Source organism: Mastacembelus armatus, chromosome 13, assembly GCF_900324485.2.
Source record: "Mastacembelus armatus chromosome 13, fMasArm1.2, whole genome shotgun sequence".
Taxonomy (NCBI): Eukaryota; Metazoa; Chordata; class Actinopteri; order Synbranchiformes; family Mastacembelidae; genus Mastacembelus; species Mastacembelus armatus.
The window spans coordinates 24,716,570-24,735,533 of NC_046645.1; the positions used below are offsets into that span (position 1 = coordinate 24,716,570).

The following is an 18,964-nucleotide window of genomic DNA, read 5'->3' on the forward strand; positions in this document are numbered from 1 at the left end:
CAACAGGAAGTGACAAGTTTTTCATCTTAAAATAGTTTTATTGACATACCCCCACCCCCACACCATGAACAAGGCAGTTATCAGTCATGCTATAAGGCTGTTAGGAAAACACAGCAAACACAGTTTCTTACAAGGCTGTTTGTTAAATGATCAGTGAGAAAAAAAAAAAAAAAAAAAAAGAGGTTTTCATGTGACAATCAAACTAACTTTCACGTGTTGACCCTCATTCAGTTTTTCTCAAAGGAAAACTCTTCGTCCTTTACAAGCAGGCTTTTATTTTGGTGGTGAGGCTGCAGGGACACAAGGACAAATGAGTCCGAACCTCCATCCATCAAATTGTGAAGACAATCAAAGCCAAACATCCTGACAAGAGCAGAAACTGATCTGTGTTTACTTAAACTACTTAAACACATAAAAGGTAATGTCACTGTTTTGTTTTTTTTTTACAAGGGAACAGCAGCAAACAAACTAAAACCAACAAACAGCAGTTTACACAGTGATTGAGAGAAAGCATCACATTTAGAGTAAAAGATTTCACTGTTCTCCTTGGGGACTTCAATCAAAAAGATTTTAGCTGCGACCATCAGATTCTGACTGAAACCACTGACGCACACTCTAAACTGTAAAACAGCTAATCTGCAGATGAACTGAGCAGATTGTAGAGAAAACCCGATGAAACCTGTTTATTTCTGTCAGTTTCCTGTTGCAGAGTCTGACAGACATGAGGTCAGTGAGCGTCCACACAGACCCTGGGATCAGCTGCTGTTGTTTCTCACAGTGACCTTCACACAGTCCACTTTCCGTCACATGGGTCTGTGGAACACGCTAAACATTCAGAATTAGATTATCTACAAAATAATATGATACAGTATGCACAAAGTGGTATTTTAAACTTAGCGTTCGGCCGAACAAAGCAGAAACCTGCAGGTTTTGTTCAGACCCTCAGCTTTTATCCTGCATCACTGCACTGACACGTCTCAGTTTGTCACCATGGAAACATTAAGCTACGCTAACAGTATACAGAGCTATCGCTGAACGTAAAATACGATACCAGTAGTGAGGTCGTATTAGGTCACGTGACCTTTAAACTAAACTGTGTGAACCAAAAACTAACGAGACCTCTGACTGCAGCTTAAAGTAAAGCGAGCTGGTAACTAACTGGATACTGAAGTCAAGAGGTTATACTCTTAGACTAGATCCTACATTTCCCACAATGCACCTGTACAGTGTCTTTCAGCAATGTTGTGATGGTTAACATTCGCTGCTGCCACTAGTGTGGCAGCGTCACACAGCTGGTTTCACATGGGAGGCCGGTCTTTTTTTCAAAAACCATGTCCAGATGTTGCTGTGAGCAGAGAGAAGCTGCAACAGAAAGAGACTGTAAAAAGTAACCTTTGCTCTCAGTGTCTGGAGCTGGTTTTTGTAAAAAGATGGACCTCCCATTGTTGATGAGGAAGAACCATGTGAGCCAGTGCAGCGGTGTGGCTCCCTGCTGTGTTTTTAATAGTTTTTGGACAACAATGGAGGTCTACGGCACAGACCGATAAGCTGAATCAGGTTAAAATCTTCTAATCTCAGACTAAAGAAGCAGATATTAGATTTAAGTTTTAATCGTTCTTTAAGCCTCATTTTTCCAAACGTCAAAGGTGTGACCACACTATCTCATGACTTGTTTATCACAACCAAAACCAGAACCACGACCTGCTTCATATCAGGTCACAAAAACAAAAACGATTTCATGTCGCAAAAAAGCAACAGTAGATCAGTGAGATGATGATGACACAGAGATTCCAGAGCAGCTCCGAGATCAGTTTGTGTCTTCAACATGAACAGTACAGGAACAGCACCTTTCTCTAAGTGTTCTTCAGCTGAAGTTTATACTGGTTTCAGTGGCACAACTGGGAAAGAGGACCCAGTTCCACCCTACTGCGTCCTTCTTCATCCTCATCCTCGGACAGAGATCTTGTTTTCCCCAGCGGCCAGCATTGAGCACAGCCGAGAGTTCTCATTGGCCAGCAGCTTAGATGGCTCGTCAAACTCCACAACCTGGATCAATCACATCAGAGGAATGTTTGTTTACCTGCACTTCGTCTGCAGTAACTCTGTTATAATAATAAATATTATGTTTTCAAAAGTGGAAAGTGTCTGTGGTGACAAAACTAATAAAAAACATAAAACTGGAAGTGCTGTAACTGATTAAGTCATGGCCATGTACAGGTGCTGAGATTTGATTGGTCAGAGGGGAGAGTACCTTTCCCTGGTTGAGCACCATGATGCGGTCTGAGGCAAGCACAGTGTGGAGGCGGTGGGCGATGGTCAGGGTAGTGCAGTCCTGAAATGAAGTTCTGATTGTCTCCTGGATCAAAGCGTCCATCTCCGGGTCCATGGCTGCCGTGGCCTCGTCCAGGATCAACACCTGAGACAGAACCAGCCAATCAGATGTCAGGATCCAGGGGCGTGGGAAACAAGAACCAGCTTGTCTCCTTGAGTGAGTTCTGAATTTACCTGCCTCAGAGTTTCTGTCTGCCTCTGAGTTTATATGTCTCAGAGTTTACCTGTCTGTTTCTCAGTTTACCTGTATGTCTCTCTGAGTTTCCCTGTCTGTCTCAGAGTTTACATCTGTCTCAGTTTACATGTCTGTCTCTCAGAGTTTAGCTGTCTGTCTCAGTTTACCTGTCTGTCTGTCTGAGTTTCCCCGTCTGTTTCTCAGTTTACCTGTCTTCTCAGAGTTTACCTGTCTGTCTCTCTGAGTTTACCTGTCTGTCTCTCTGAGTTTACATGTCTGTCTCTCAGAGTTTGCATGTCTATCTCAGAGTTTACCTCTGTCTCTCTGAGTTTATCCGTCTGTCTCTCAGTTTACATGTCTATCTCAGAGTTTACCTCTGTCTCTCTGAGTTTATCCGTCTGTCTCTCAGTTTACCTGTCTGTCTCAGAGTTTACATGTCTGTCTCAGAGTTTACCTCTGTCTCTCTGAGTTTACCCGTCTGTCTCAGAGTTTACCTGTCTGTCTCAGAGTTTACCTCTAAGTTTACCTGTATGTCTCTCAGTTTACCTGTCTGCCTCTCTGAGTTTGCATGTCTGTCTCAGAGTTTACCTGTCTGTCTCTCAGAGTCTACATGTCTGTCTCAGAGTTTACCTGTCTGTCTCAGAGTTTAACCTTTCTGTCTCTCAGAGTTTACCTTTCTGTCTCTCAGAGTTTACATATCTATCTCTCTGAATTTACCTGTCTGTCCCTCAGAGTTTCCCTGTCTGTCTCTCACCTTGCATTGCCTCAGCAGGGCTCTGGCGACACACAACAGTTGTCTCTCTCCCACTGAGAAATTTTCTCCGTTCTCCACCACATCTGACTCCAACTTCAGGGGCAGCTGGGATACCTGATAGACATACAGGAAGTTAGTCAAGATAGGTGGTTGATCTGTTGAACAGGTGAGCAAGCCATCAGACAGGTGAGATGGTTGTCATACAGGGGAGAGATTGGTCAGACAAGTGAGTTGCCAGTTGGACAGCTGGGTGGTTAGTGGGACAGATAAAGTCAGTTTGTGAGATGAGATGTCGGTCAGACAGGTGACATGTCAGTTGGACAGGTGTAAAGTCGGTTCTGGCACTGCGAACATCTGTCTTTGTACTCACACACTCCTTCATGTGACTTCTCTCCAGAGCGTCCCAGATCTGTTCCTCGCTGTATTGTTTAAAGGGGTCCAAATTAGACCTGAAACCAAATATTAAACTGATGTGATCCGATGTGGTTTCAGCAAATGTGGTAAATAACAGGTGTTGTCAGGTGTTGCTACCTACCTGACTGTCCCACTGAACAGGACCGGGTCCTGTGGGATGATTGACAGTTTGCTGCGGAGGTCAGCCAGTCCAATGTCACTGATGTCCACGCCATCAATCAGGATGGATCCTCCACAACGTTCAACCAGCCTGAACAAAACCACGCCCAGAGACGACTTCCCTGCACACACATACAGAGAGTAAGACAGGTAGAGAGCAACACGATCTCTCAAACTCTTCTTCAATGCAGACTTTCACCTCTGCAGACCCAGAACCCCGTCCTACCTGACCCGGTCCTCCCCACAATCCCGACCTTCTCTTTGGGCCGGATGGTGCAGGAGATCCTGCTCAGGACCAGAGGCAGGTTCTCCTGGTACCTCATCTCCACTTCCTTGAACACTAACTCTCCCTGATGGGGCCAGTCAGCTGGAGGAGTCCGATCTTTGAGCCGGGCTGCGGCCTCCTGGGACAGGGACTGAGACCCAATAGAACATCACAAGCAGTGATTAGTGAAATAGTGTTCTCCATTCTGGGACAGAACTGACGTTAGTGCAGCAGCTATTTTAAATCTAAAAAACGTCTAAAACACAAAGTGAACAAACCACGTCCTTAAAGATGAGATGTTTCACTAAAATAAACAAAAACTTGCCCTCTGTTTTATTTTCCAACAGCCTGCAGCCAGACCCAGTTAGAAACCATCAAAAACCAGTGTAACCACCAGGAAATGAGTGTGTTCCCAGTACCTGGATATAGTGGTGGATTCTCTCCACAGAGGTGAAGCGAGCTTCAGTCTCAGAGGCCAAGCGGACCGTGAACTGGAACAACCCTGTCAGCTGAAGGAGGGACCGACACCGTCATATCACAGTCTTGGAAGGTTTCTCACAGGTAACCTACAGGTGCCTTGTACTAACTCACCTGCACGGCGTAGGAGATGGCAAGTCCGGCATAGGCGGGTGGGATCTGTCCATGCATGAGGACCATCATCAAGGCAGTGATGCTAATCAGAGCCACACTGATGACATCCAGACGCACTGCCAGCCAGCGCATCGCACAGCTGAACAGATAGAATGGAGCCTGGTTCTGGTCCAGCAGGGCCTGGTACCTATAAACAACAACATACTCTGTCTGGATGTGGTCTTCAGGTGCTGGATCGTAGCCTGAATATAAAGATAGTTTCTCTACTCTGTATATTTTGTGGTTCCAACACAGACCTGTTGAGAAAGTCCTGGCCCCTGTCGTAGGCCTGCAGTGTGGCCAGGCCCTGGATGCTCGAGGTGATGTGGGACATCAAGGGCGACATTGTCACATTGTCCAAACGCTTCAATTCTCGGATGAAGACCCTGGAGACACTGTGGAGAGCTGCGAAGAGTAGAAAGAGAGGACCCACAGCCACCAGAAACCATGGGAAAACACTGCTGATGATGCCAAGGGAGAAGAAGACCAGAATCACATTCTGGATGAACATCTCAGCCTGGAAGGGCAGACGAGTGTCAACTATAAGGAAATACAGAAGAAGTTATCACCAAAGTTTCCAAAAAGCCCCATCAGTGAGTGAGATACTTTTCAGACAGTGATGTTGGCCTTTCACCTTCGTCCATGTCTTTGGAGAAGCGGTTGAGGATTCGTCCCGTGGGTGTGGTGTCAAAGAACTTCATGGGACACCGGAGGATCTTGTAGAAGAGCTCGTCATGCAGCTTAGAGGAGGCTCGTAGAGTTCCCTGCAAAGACCAGCAGACAGAGATTCAGCACAGCTCCGCACTGAGGGCCTTTAACTCATGACACACTCCAGACAAGTCATATGCAAAGTTGTAATTTTGACCTGACAAAGTATCACAAAGAATTTACTGGATAAGCCAAAAATAATCCTGTCTTTGCTTGTAAGCTCAGCTGCAGCACTGCTGTGGATAATAACAGCCAATCAAACTAACTGTTTATTCTGTCTGTACTCAGCCAAAGATCCTTTAGCTTGAATTAACCAGCACACACTCAATATTACAGGACTCAGATCTGATTTAGGACTTAGTTCCTCTATTGTCACATCAGAACCACCATGTCAAACAGGAAGTGAAGTAAGGAGCAGAAACAAATAAAATACATCAAATGCATTTGGTGGTACATTTCCATAATTCCTGTGCACAGAGAAAGCCACTGTGACGCTCGTCGTGTCCTGACCTTGACGAAAGCGATGCCTCTGATGATTTTGAAGAGCAACATGACTCCCATGGAGGAGGCGTAGATAGTGGCATAGTGTTGCATCATGGGATTGTCCTTCATGCTGACGCTCACCTCTGAGCTGTTCCCCCGGACCACTGTGGTGTTCTGGAAAACAAGGAACAGGAAGAGAAGAAAAGAGGAGTCAGGAGCAGTGTAGTGAAGACAAAAACGAAAGGAGAGCTGTAGGGGTGAGTGGAGGAGGAAGGAGGAAAGAGGTGATGAGGAACAGCATCTTACCCCGCTGCCTTGGTTAATCCAGTAGCTTAGCCACCACTGGCAGAAGGCCGAGCTTCCCACATTCAAAATGAACAGAAGCAGGATCAGCAGGCAGGATGCCAAGCCACCGCATGCTGCCATGTACAGCCGAAACACAGGCCAGGCCACGCCCCCGCACTGCTGCTCCTCCCCTTTAATGTCACATGATCAAATACAGTGAAAAACAATACAATACAAAACAGAACAAGATCAAAGAGCAGGGTGGTTGGTTACCGTTGTCCTTGATGGCTGGTGCCTTCTTCTTCACTGATCCGGGTTTACTGTCTGCTGCTTTTCTCTGAGAGCCACCCTTCTTCCGGCTCGGAGCCTGAAACAGACTGTTAGTCAATCGGTCTGACAGACAGTTGGACTGTCATACAGACAGAGAGACAGACTGACAGACAGTTAGACAGACAGTTGGACAGTCAGACAGACAGAGACAGTCGGACAGACAGACAGTTGGACAGTCAGACAGACAGAGACAGTCGGACAGACAGACAGTCAGACAGACAGTCGGACAGTCAGACATTTGGACAGTCAAACAGATGGTCAGACAGACAGTCAGACCGTCGGATAGACAGTTAGAGAGTCAGACAGACACAGACAGTTGGACTGTCAGACAGTCAGACAGACAGATAATTATTCAGACGGTCAGACAGACAGACAGACACAGACGGACTGTCAGAAAGACAGTCGGACAGACAGTCAGACAGTCAAACAGAAGGTCAGACAGACGGTCAGACAGGTACCTCTACATGTGGAGTATCTCCCAGCTGGAAGTGGTTGAACATGGCAGCATAGTCTCCATTTAGTTTCATCAGGTTGTCATGGTTACCCTGCTCCACTATACTCCCATCTCTCATCAGGATGACATCATCACAGTCCACCAGGTACTGCATACAAACACTGACAGGTTATCTCCATGGTAGCCATTTGCAGGAAAGCCTCGCTGCAGCTGTCAGAAGCTTTACCTGCAACTTATGGGTGACAAAGATGACGGTCTTGTCGCGGAGCTGCTTTCTGATGGCGTTGCGGAAGATGTGATTGGCCACATGAGCGTCGAGGGCACTGAGCGGGTCATCCAGGATGTAAATGTCACGGTCACTGTAAAGGGCACGGGCCAAGCTGATTCGTTGACGCTGCCCGCCACTGAGGTTGGCACCACGTTCTCCAATCTGATGGGACGGACACATGGACTTCTTCAGTAAGCTGCAATTCTGCTGAGATGTTAACACACTGTCATGTATCAACAGTTTAGCTAAAGAACTAAAGTCAGTTATTCAGATAAAAACACTAAATGCTGTTTTCTAGAGTAAAGGCTCGGACAAGACAACCTCTCCTGGTTTGGAAAGGTGATCACCATTCAAAATTTGAGCCTGCCTCATTCGATGCTATACTTGGGGCAAAAAAGGTTTTTTGTGGCAAAAAAGTTTTTTGTCCCGGAACTCAAACAACAGTATCAGTTTTTCATTTATTCCTTATAATGGTAATGAAGGCAGCTTGGGGTGCTACTGAGCTAAGCCTCGCATACAGCCCCTCAACTACTCTGCTTGATTTTCGGAGGTGTGTAGGTGGTGGAGCCAGAGCGAAGATCAGGGTTTGAGGATTTAAAATGAGCTCAGAAGTCTTGGTGATCTTTGGATCAGAACAAGGTGTTATGTTAATGAAGTACGAGCGCTTTCCCACTGCAGAACTTTTTCAAAACATAGTGTAACATGCATCTGTTGTCTCTGGCTCTGCTTCTGTTACACTGTTCTCCACTGCATTAATGTCTCAGTTTAGTCGCCGATACTATATCAAAGTTCAAGTTCAATGGATGAAGGTGGAGTTGTCGATCCTGATTGTTTGAAGATGAGGATTACGACAAGGTAGTATGTGGAGAGGAGATCCTTCAGGTAGAAATCAAAGGATGGACCAGTAATATTTTCCACCTCTGGGAGAATTTGAGACACAACATATAGCAAAACATATCCATAAGTACATGCCACATTGTCCAGGTCTTCCTGGAGGATCTTGAGGCATTTCCAGATCTGTTCAGAAACCGAACAAAAGTAGATCAACCAATCAAAGGCTTCATGTTCAGCTCCACTTCAGCACAACAGTGTGATACAGCTTTGACATGACTTGTAATCCAAACTAATCCCACTGTGGATTGCAGGGTTCATCTTTCCCTCAATGATGAACAACACCCCAAGGTGTCTGAACTCCTTCATTGACTCCTTCATTGAGGCCACTATACTGAACACTCAAATGGCATGTAGTAACAGTCATTTCTGGAAAGACTGTCAAGTACATAAAACACACGTAGACTAGATGGGCAGGTTTAAACAAACAGTCCACGGTACCAAAACCAGAACAGAATCCGTCATGTTGCTCCTGAATCCAAGTTTTGGTACCTGGCCTTGTTTTTCTCAAAGGAAACTAAATAATGTTGTGCCCCAATTGTTGGAGCAGACCAACAAAGACAGTGCAACCAATACAGAGAGGGGAGAAGATTATAGAAAAACAAAGGAACACAATGCTGCAGTCAAAAAAAAAAAATCAGGTAATCAAAAAAATTATGAAGCAGTTCACTGTGCCAAATCCAGTTTTGGACCACCAATGGATTCGTGCAAGCCCAGGCAGAGAGCAGTGCTGAAAACATGACAGCCTTTTTACTGACTTTTATAGGCACTTTTCAGGATTGTACAATACAGTGGAAACACAAGAAGTTTATACCAAGACTCACACAGTTCTTACAAGGTTGAGGTTCAGGGGAGAACCAGGTTACAGGTTGGTAAGTTCCTGCAGTGGAAAAGGGAATCAGTGAGTTCATTAACAAGCTTTGCACCTCATCTATACTAATTTTATCAAAGGCAACTGGTAGCATGTCTGTTCCTGGTGCTTTAATGGTAGCTTTGTAGCAGTAGAATAATCAATAGCTCTACATGATTCCTGCAGATATCTGCCTCCTGATGGACTCTAAACTATTACCAGCATGAAACAGATCTTTTCCTTCGACGTCTCTTCTCATTGGTCAGTAAAATATCAACACCTCACCTCATTTTGTGCTATGTGATTTTCATGGTACTTCCATCTTGTTGTGTCTCTCCTCGCATCTTTGCTGCACAGGGCACAAACATACCAAGAGCACGGGCAAAGTGCATTTTTTAAAAGAGCAACATGTAGAAGTGATGGCGCTGTGTGGAGGCCCATACCTCTACCTACAGAGCACTGTCTATACTAAGATACAAACAGGAAGTGATGTCACCTCTGTGAGGTCCATGTTGGGCAGCAGGGCGAGGTCTGGTCTCAGACAGCAGGCGCTCAGCACGGACTGATATCTGCACACACAGAACAACACAAGTCAATGAGTCAGTCACCATTTCAGAGGTACACCAGAGGAAACAGCAGACTTTCCTCCAGGGCTACGGTCACAGGTCTTAGTGAGCATGAGCAGGTGCTCCTCTCTCACCTGTCCTCCTCGTACTCCTGTCCAAACAGGATATTGTCTCTCAGTGTTGCGTTCAGGATCCAGGACTGCTGAGCGACGTAGGCCAGCCTTCCTCTGACAGCCACAGTGCCTTCTAACACTGTCATCTGTCAGTGCATAAAACAACAATCAGTAACTTCAAGGTGACTGCAGGATGTAGGGGTGACCAAGGAGAACCAATGCTACAGCTTAATGTGGCACCACAGGTGAAGATAACATCACCTGTCCTAAGATGGCAGACATCAGGGATGTTTTCCCACTGCCGACACTGCCACAGACACCGACCAGCTTCCCCTGAACAGATGGACAGAGACAGTCAGTCAGACACAGTCAGACAGGTATTAGTGACACAGTAAACTCAGAGACTCATATTTAGACTTTGCTGTGTTGCAGCTGTGAGACCTGAATCATGGGTTTACCTGTTGAATGCTCAGGTTGATGCAGTGCAAGGTGCTCTGAAGACGTGGGGCAACGTGGGGGACAGACAGGAGGGGAGGGGAGGTGTCATCCTCCCCCTCATCCTCCTCTTCTTCCTCTGGGTTTGAGGCTACAGCTCCTCCGCCTCCTCTCAGCAGAGAGCCAGTCACCTCCTCCTGCTCCTCGTCCTCCTCTTCCTGCAGAACGGGAGCTCTGTCTCTGGAAATCATCGCACACAGTTCAGTTCTTGCCCCAGATACAGTCCAGGAAGGACAGGAGGTGTGATGTTTGTGGAGACTCTCACAGAGCTGCACATATGCCATGAACTGGGAACACTGATTGTTGCCTTTGACTAGCAGCATGTCAGAGGAACCAGGGAACTAACAATCAGACATTTGCTTTCACTCTATTCCACATGCACGGACAAATCATACACATGGGCACTAATTCAGGGGTCTGGAACCCGGGCAGGTTTCTAGATCCTAACTTTAAAAAACTCCACAAACTGTGCAGGTGTAGACGTTTGGTCAGTTTAAGCTGAGGATTTCAGTCATTTGTATTTCAAAAGTCATTCTTTCTGTCATGACTATTGGAACAAAGGCCAACTGTTAAAAGTTAACTGGGTCAGCACTCTCTTCACCCAGAGGTCCAGTACAACACCCATATTCCTGCTGACTGTTTCCTGCTGTTTACCTGTCCCTGTGTCGGACTCTGCTGGATGTTCGGACACATGGGCTGGGCTGTGCGCTCTGTCCGCCCCCCTCCCATGCCAGGCTGACCCCACACATCTCCACGGCAGCCTGAGGATCTCCAGGTAACGCACGAACACTGTCGACCTCCGGCAACAGGAAAAGACTCTGAAGAGACAGATCAGATCAAACCAGATCAAACTGGTGGCAGAGCCCTTTAATTTTACTGAGGTTAGAGTTTGATTTGAGTTTGGTTTGGCTGACTCATCCAACTGTTTATCCATCTGTCCAACAGGCGGCTGGAGAACAGTTGAGCACTCCAAACTCCCAACACCACAAACAGGACCAAGGTAAATATGTAAATAGACTCAGTCAGAAAGAAGAAAGGCAAGTAGATATGAAAAGGGTAGGAAGGGAAGTATGTATATAGAAAAGTAGCTATTTGTGTAGGTAAAGAGTTGGTATGCAGGCGGGTAGATAACGGGGTATGTACTGAAGATGGGAAGTCAGGATGTGGTTGGATATTCAGGGGGAGACTGCAGTCAGAAATCAGACCTTGAATCGCTCCATGGCCACTGAAGCTTCAGACAGAGACTTGACAGAAAACGGAGTGACCTTCAGGGCAAAAGTCATGGCGTTAAACACCGTCACCACAGTGAAGGCCTGGAGACACATACGGGAAACAAACTCTGTTAGCATACGTAGATAATTACAGAGAGGGCCACTGTTAAAGATGAATACATAAAGAAACGCAGGAGAGGCTGAAATGCAGTTAAAGATAGAAACTATGAAAGAAGTCTTAATGTCATGTTAGCTGTTAACCTGCCATAACATTTCCAGGCATAAGGAAAACATTTATAGAAAGATCAGCCAGGGGTCTGTCAAGATGTTTCAATGTGAACGGACACAAAGGAAACTTATACTAGGCTAGCCAGTTAGCAACTGCCTGCTATATGGCTAGTTGCCAGTTAGCCACAATGCTAAGTGCAATAAATAAGTGTAGCAAGACTAACTGGCTAACAGATGATGATAACAGGTGATCTATAACAGGTGACACATAGAATTCATCCACAAAAATATGCTCTTTTAGTTTCTATTTATTTCAATGCAATTCAAGTTGTTTTATTTGTATAGCACCAAATCCCAGTTCAATTATCTCAAGGCACTTTACAAAAAACAAACACAAACCCCACAGGACCATTCCCAGCATTAGAAACATTAAAAAGTCACGACCAGAGTAAAAACCTAAAACAGGTGAAGTACCTGTGCGGCTGTGAGGTCGTATCCTAGTAACATGTGGGTGGAGAACGTGGCCACGCTGGCAATCACAACTACAATGGGAGCCACGCCCACTGTGATGCTCTGACAGTAACCTGTGAGTTCCAGGATCCTGCGCTCCTCCTCACGAATACCTGAGGGAAAACACAGGGCTCATCAAGACCATCTGCCTGTTACTAACTGGCCCACCAGGTGAGTGTGTGTCAGGTGAGTACATACGGCGAACATCCTGGGAGAAGGCTTTGACCCAGGCGTACATTTTGATGACCTTGATGTAGCTGAGGATCTCATTCATCTTCTGCACTCGCTTGTCAGTGACGGCCACTCCCTTCCTCCTGAAGTACGCCGTCAGTCTGGAGCTGAACATCTGATCAGAAAACATGATCAATGCACCTAATCTGGTCTACGGGTAGGTCCTCTCATTATAGATGTACCATGAAAAAAAAAAACTCCATACCAGACTCACTTTAAAGAAATGTTGTTTTTAACTAATACTAAATATTAAACTAATAGACGTTGCAGACTGTTCATACAACTGATGTTCAGTGAGAAAGGAACTGACCATAGTTGGGTAGAAGAGGATGAAGACGGCCGATCCCAGTAGAGAAGTTGGTCCCAGTACAAAAAGGTTGTAGGCAACGCCGAGCACGGCCACCAGGGGGCCTCCTGCTAACAGACTGCCCACTGCTGCTGCTTCAAACATCCTTTGACCATCACTGGAGCACATGTTCACCAGCTGGAGGGCACAAGAAACTACTAGTAAAGTACTACAATGTGTACAGTTCATACTAACAGTAATCCCAGACTGAATAAGACAGAAATAAGTCCATCTTTTCTTTCTTACAGAAGGAAGGAATAAAGACTAGACTGGAGTGGATGCAGGCAAGAACGAAAGAAAGAAAGAGGAAAGAAAAGGAATAAGGAAGGACAGAGGTGAAAGAAGAAATAAAAGGAGCAAAAAAGAAGCAAAACAAACAATAACAATCAAATAAAACAAACACCATGAAAACAAACAAAAACAACCCAACACCTTGAAGGAGCCCAGTACCTGTCCCATGGATTTGTCCCTGACGCTGCGGAGCCGGAGGATCTTGTTAAAGGCCAGACTGAGTATAGCCCCCCTCAGCCGGGACCCAGTCCTGTAGTTCAAAGCCCAGGTCAGAGCCAGAGACCAGGACCGGATCAGCTCTGTGGTAAGGAGACCTAGTACCAGCAGCAGACCGTAGCCCAGGTCAGACTCCTCCTGCTGGGTGTACTCCAGCAGACGCTTCACCACAAACGCCTGGATGAGGACAGCACTGGTTTACTACTGGGTATACTGGTCATTATAGTCCCACTGGTTGCACTGGGCCTTATTGTCATGCTGGCCTTAATGCTATACTGGACTTGCTGGTGACAGTGGCTTTATTGGTTGAACTGGTCTTCCTGATCATACTGTCATTGTAGTGATACTGGTTGTACAGATCACACTGTTCTTACTAGTTAAACTAATTGTCTCCGTCAAAATAATCTTACCAGTCATAGTGATCATGATCACATGGGTTTAGTCATACCGGTCTTAGTAGTCTCAATATAACTGGTTTCACTGGTCATACTGGTCTTTCTGGATTGGAGTCAGAGTATTGTTGCTGTAACCACTCAAGTCATACTGATCATTCTAATCTTGGTCTCCCTGATCTTCTGGTCTAACTGGTCTGACTCATGGGGGCCAGCTGAATCACAGTAATCATTCAGGTACTAGTTTCTGATCACAGCAATGTCAGCGGTCCTGACTCACCGGCCCACTGAATCCAGCCAGTTGTGTGACAGTGAGACAGAGGATGGACAGTAGGAGTCGAGTCTGACAGAAAGACCAGACCACCGAACACAAAGACGCCTTGCTGCCCTTTGTCTTCTGTTCCTCGTCCCAGAGAGATGCCAGCCTGAGGACCACATGAAGCAGAACTAAGAGACTGATTCTACAGTAAAACACTCCGACACACAGAGTCTGTGCTAACACAGTGACAGGACCACAGCGGACATGGTCATATTCAGGCCTCCTGAGTCCAGACAGAAGGATCACAGCAGTTAGGGACTGACTGACTGAACCCTGTACACCGAAGAGACTGGAGTGTCAGCGTTTTGTTCATGCACCGGAATCAGACAGAGGACAATTGGGACAGAAGATTAAGTTCTTAGCCTGGTAATTTGATGGCCTCTTAGCGTATTATCACAGAAATCACACAAAAATCAGGAAAAAGACTTGGATTTCATAATTTATCAGCTTTATGCAGCCTCCCGCTTGTTGTATTGTTGTATTGTTGGAGAAAGATGAAACATATCAGTATCCACACATCATGTTAGTGTGCCCTGCACTCTGTGGCCTGAGGTCCATAAGACTCCAAAACTGTAAGTAGGCTGCAGGAGCTGAACCTTTTTGATGATGTTTTGCTTGTTTTGGACTCTGGTACTCTGCATTAGGCCTGTGGGGCCATCAGAGGAAATGATATGACCATATTTGGATGGGTGGGCGTGTCAGTATGTAAATAAGCATGCATGTAGAACAGGTGAGATTCAGCTTAATTCTTGTTTCTAAACACATAAACATGCCGAACAAAACGTTTTATCAGTGTGTTTGCAGTTAACAGACAAACACACTGATTGTGCGTTAGTGTAAACAGTTTAACTTTATTAGCTCCACCTACCTCCGGCTGTTCTCATAGCAACACTCCTTCTGCGACACGGGCCAAATGTCATCCAACAGGAGCTGTCCTTTGCTGCGGGCATGTGTGGCCAAAGGAGTCAGCCAATGAAATGTCATGAAGGAGAAAAGACCTGCGCTGTCGACCGGATGATCACACCTGAGGACACACAATCACACCTGAAGACACACAATCACACCTGTGGACACACAAACACACCTGAGAACAAACAAACACGCCTGAGGACACACAATTACACCTGAGAACAAACAAACACACCTAAGGGCACACAATCACAGCTGTGGACACACAATCACACCTGAGGATGCACAATCGCACCTGAGGACACACAAACACACCTGAGAACAAACAAACACGCCTGAGGACACACAATTACACCTGAGAACAAACAAACACACCTAAGGGCACACAATCACACCTGAAGACACACAATCACACCTGTGGACACACAAACACACCTGAGAACAAACAAACACGCCTGAGGGCACACAATTACACCTGAGAACAAACAAACACACCTAAGGGCACACAATCACAGCTGTGGACACACAATCACACCTGAGGACCTACAATCACACCTGTGGACATCTGAGTTTGTGCCTGTGTGTTACCTGTTGGTGTCTCCATCTGGTTTGCTTGGGTTTCCATCCTCCAACTCCTTCAACTCTTTACCACGGCAACCAGCTGATCTGTCCTCACACAGACCCAGTGCACCCTGACCACACACACACACACACACACACACACACACAACAAATCGTCATCATCTCCTTATTTAAATGTATTTAAACCACGATACCACTAACACAAACATTCTGACAGTCATTACTGTAATCCTGTTATAAAATTCAGCAGTAATAAAATTACTATCCTATAAACCAGGTGTGGGCCTGTTCCAGGGTGACTGCTCTGCCTGTTTTTCAGCTATCCCTGCCCTACTTACTGCTTATCACCTGGATCAGGTGTGTTCAGTCAATCAGAAGCTGGAAGATACCATCTCAGGTGAGGGTGGAGTGCAGAAAGACAAAGTGATTGGTATCTTCCAGCTAAAGTTTAGTGAACTATACTAATGTAACGACGAATTCAAAATATGAAAAATAAATGATTAATAACATCATCAACAGCACTATGAAGTGAACAGACACTTATAATGAGTTTTTCAGTTCACTGTCACCATCTGCATATTAACGAGGGTCCATGTGTGTTTACAGCCTCCTCTCAGTTCCCTCTGTTACTGAGCATGTGCAGAGCTCACGTTGCTCACACACATCCCCATACTTTCTCAAAGCATCAGCCAATCAGGTGCCATGCATCTTCTCAACCTCAGCCAATCAGATGGCTGGATCCCTTCAGCATCAGTGAAGGCGGGTCTTCATTATGTAAACAAAGATGTGGTGAGAGGAGGCTGCAGCTTCTTCCATGATTTCAGTTTCAGCTTTCAAGTCTCACTTCCTTCTTTCTTTTATCCTGAACCCTGATGAACTCACCATGTTTGTGCACTGAAACAGGAACATACTGTTTTTTCTTCACTGTATTGACTTAACACATTTTCACCAGCTTTTAGTTCTTGTATGAATTCACCTCATAGTTTTTACTCTTCAAACATTGTTTTACAGTGTTTGTTCAGCATAAAGTACGTGTCACACAGTCATGTGACCTGAGTGGAAACACCCGGCTGCCGATGCTACTCTCACCTGGTGCAGTTTGACCTCTGACCCCAGAGGAGCGACACAGTGGGGTTGGAGAGACCCCGGCTCGCTTCGTCCAAAGTCATGTTCTCTCATTTTCTATCAGACCACATGGAGCTGTGACCTCAGACCCCTCACTGCAAACTGACACAGACATCAGGGCATCACACACCAGAGCAACAGGATCAATTTTTACCTGCATTTTACTTCACGCAGTAAAATTAGAAGTATTAGTGCAGATAGAAACTGAAGCAACACATCAGGTCCCTGAAGCAGTGAATTTATCATGTGATACAGTCACATGACGGAGGAGCACGTGGTTTCAGATATTTCACATGTGAAAAGTTCATTTATAAGATCACGAGATGAAAATGTAGTAATATTACAGGTACATCATAGAAATCCTGTGCAGAAGTGCAGCTGCTGTATTTTACAGCCTGCACCAGAATACTGCCACTGCAGCAAACAGCAGAATTGTATTACAGTATTATTTAGTACATTAGAGTACAATGAAGTACATAAAAAAGCTCTAAAAAAGTATGAAAATACTGACAACAAGTAGAGTAGGAATACTACCCAAGTACTAACAAAACACATACTTTACTAATACAAATACTAATACTGATACATTTAATAATCATAATACTACATACAAAATATCAGTAAACATAGTGTTAACATACAAATATGAGGAGTATTAAAGGTATTGTTCCTGTCAGTACTACTGAGGTGACAGCTACGGAGAGTACTATAAAGAGAAACACAAATGGAAAGAAACATGACTATATGTACATAAACATATACACAAAAGTCCTGATTAAAAAACACAATCACTATCTGAAGGAATATGACAGACACAGCCTGTCATCATGTTACTGCAGGAAACATGTACTAGTACAAAAAAGCTACACAATCATTTCTCCAGTACTTTACTCTAAACAAGGCTGATGTTACTGCACAGGGTACTACAGTAATACCATGTAATAATGCAGTAAAACAGTATTTTATAAAAAACGTGAACATATCAATAAACGGGATCAGAGACAGTAATGTCACGTCACTGTAAAATAATGCAACTACAAAGTAATACTACAAAGACAGTATTAGTAGTACAGAGGCAGAAAGAAAAACCCTGCAAAATAAAAGAACCTTCCAGAATAAAAGATAACTGAGGATGTGAGTCCTTCACAATAAAAGCACGTGCTGTTATTGGACGCGTTGCCCTCGGACCATCAGAAAATAAAAGCAGCGAACTGCAGCAGGGTCGGTGACCTGCTCACCTGTGTCTCACCTGTGTGTCTGACCGTCCGTCTGTCTGCGCTGTGACGGTAGCTGCACCGTCCTCCCTGTCTTCCTTCAGGTTCGCTGTTCTCCGTAAACAGCTCCTCCTCCCTGAGGCTGCAGCAGTAACGGCGCAGGGCTTCATGGGAAACGGAGTCCTATCGTGACGCAAGGAACACCGCATTCGTATTAACGATCACAATCTAATGACGTCATCGCTTCCGTGTCCTCTCAGCCCTGAGGTCGGACTGTCAGGCTGCAGGAAGCGAAATCTGTTTAAATGTGAACTTTTTACTGCAAAAGTTCTCTGATGACTCTGCAACCCAGACCAGGATAACGGGGATTCCAGAGGACTGATCCAGGACTTTTTGGACTGGTGCCTATACAACCATCTCTAGAGCAATGCAGAGTAGACTGAGGAGCTGGTGGTGGACTATCGGACACCCCTGAATGAACTCTTATAAAGGCAAAGGCAAATTTATTTGTATAGCACCTTTCATACACTACGCAATTCAAAGTGCTTTACAAGGCATATAATTACATTAAAAGCATTGAAAAGAGCATTTAAAAATAAAGACATTTAACATAAAATAAATTTAAATCAAGTAAAGTAAATTAAAATAAAACATAAAAGCACATTAAGAAAACAAGGATGAACAGTTATTCGAAGGCAGCAGTAAACAACAGTGTTTTCAGTCCTGATTTGAATGAGCTGACAGTTTGAGCAGACCTCAGGTGTTCAGGAAGTTTGTTCCACAAGTGAGGAGCATAGTGACTGAATGCTGCTTCACTTTGTTTGGTTCTGGTTCTGGGAACACACAGTAGACCTGTCCCAGATGACCTGAGGGGTCTGGAAACCTCATAGGGAACCAATATATCTTGGATATATTTTGGTCTACAACCATTTAGTGCTTTATAAACTAGCAATAAGATTTTAAAATCTATCCTTTGACTAACGGGAAGCCAGTGTAGTGATCTAAGAACTGGTGTGATATGGTCCAGTTTCTTGGTGTTTGTAAGGACTCTGGCAGCAGCATTCTGGATTAGCTGCAGCTGCCTGATTGACTTTTTGCTAAGACCTGTGAACAAGCCATTACAATAATCTAACCTACTGAAAATAAATGCGTGAACAAGTTTTTCTGCATCTTGTTTAGACAGAAAACCTTTTATTCTAGCAATGTTTTTCAGGTGGTA

The 18,964-nt window shown here is 45.0% G+C and overlaps 1 protein-coding gene across 2 annotated transcripts; it reads right to left on the reverse strand.

The window, feature by feature from the left end:
- Nucleotides 1-430: 430 nt before the first annotated feature.
- abcc5 (ATP-binding cassette, sub-family C (CFTR/MRP), member 5) lies at nucleotides 431-17,923 on the reverse strand. 2 transcript variants are annotated; one of them, XM_026316573.1, is made up of 30 exons: nucleotides 17,781-17,923; nucleotides 16,496-16,633; nucleotides 15,413-15,516; nucleotides 14,784-14,939; nucleotides 13,877-14,021; nucleotides 13,148-13,381; nucleotides 12,662-12,835; nucleotides 12,319-12,466; nucleotides 12,085-12,233; nucleotides 11,377-11,484; nucleotides 10,826-10,989; nucleotides 10,135-10,351; nucleotides 9,938-10,009; nucleotides 9,698-9,822; nucleotides 9,494-9,566; nucleotides 7,215-7,418; nucleotides 6,993-7,136; nucleotides 6,478-6,571; nucleotides 6,226-6,395; nucleotides 5,947-6,093; nucleotides 5,363-5,492; nucleotides 4,986-5,268; nucleotides 4,690-4,876; nucleotides 4,518-4,607; nucleotides 4,060-4,249; nucleotides 3,796-3,955; nucleotides 3,631-3,709; nucleotides 3,261-3,374; nucleotides 2,252-2,416; nucleotides 431-2,046 (listed from the first exon to the last, which is right to left on the reverse strand). In XM_026316573.1, the coding sequence occupies exons 2-30, from the start codon at nucleotides 16,583-16,585 to the stop codon at nucleotides 1,945-1,947; spliced, it is 4,218 nt and encodes a 1,405-aa protein (XP_026172358.1). In that variant the 5' UTR covers nucleotides 16,586-16,633; nucleotides 17,781-17,923; the 3' UTR covers nucleotides 431-1,944. The 2 variants fall into 2 exon arrangements, with proteins under 2 accessions (XP_026172358.1, XP_026172368.1); XM_026316583.1 differs by having other exon boundaries at nucleotides 17,770-17,888.
- Nucleotides 17,924-18,964: the final 1,041 nt, after the last annotated feature.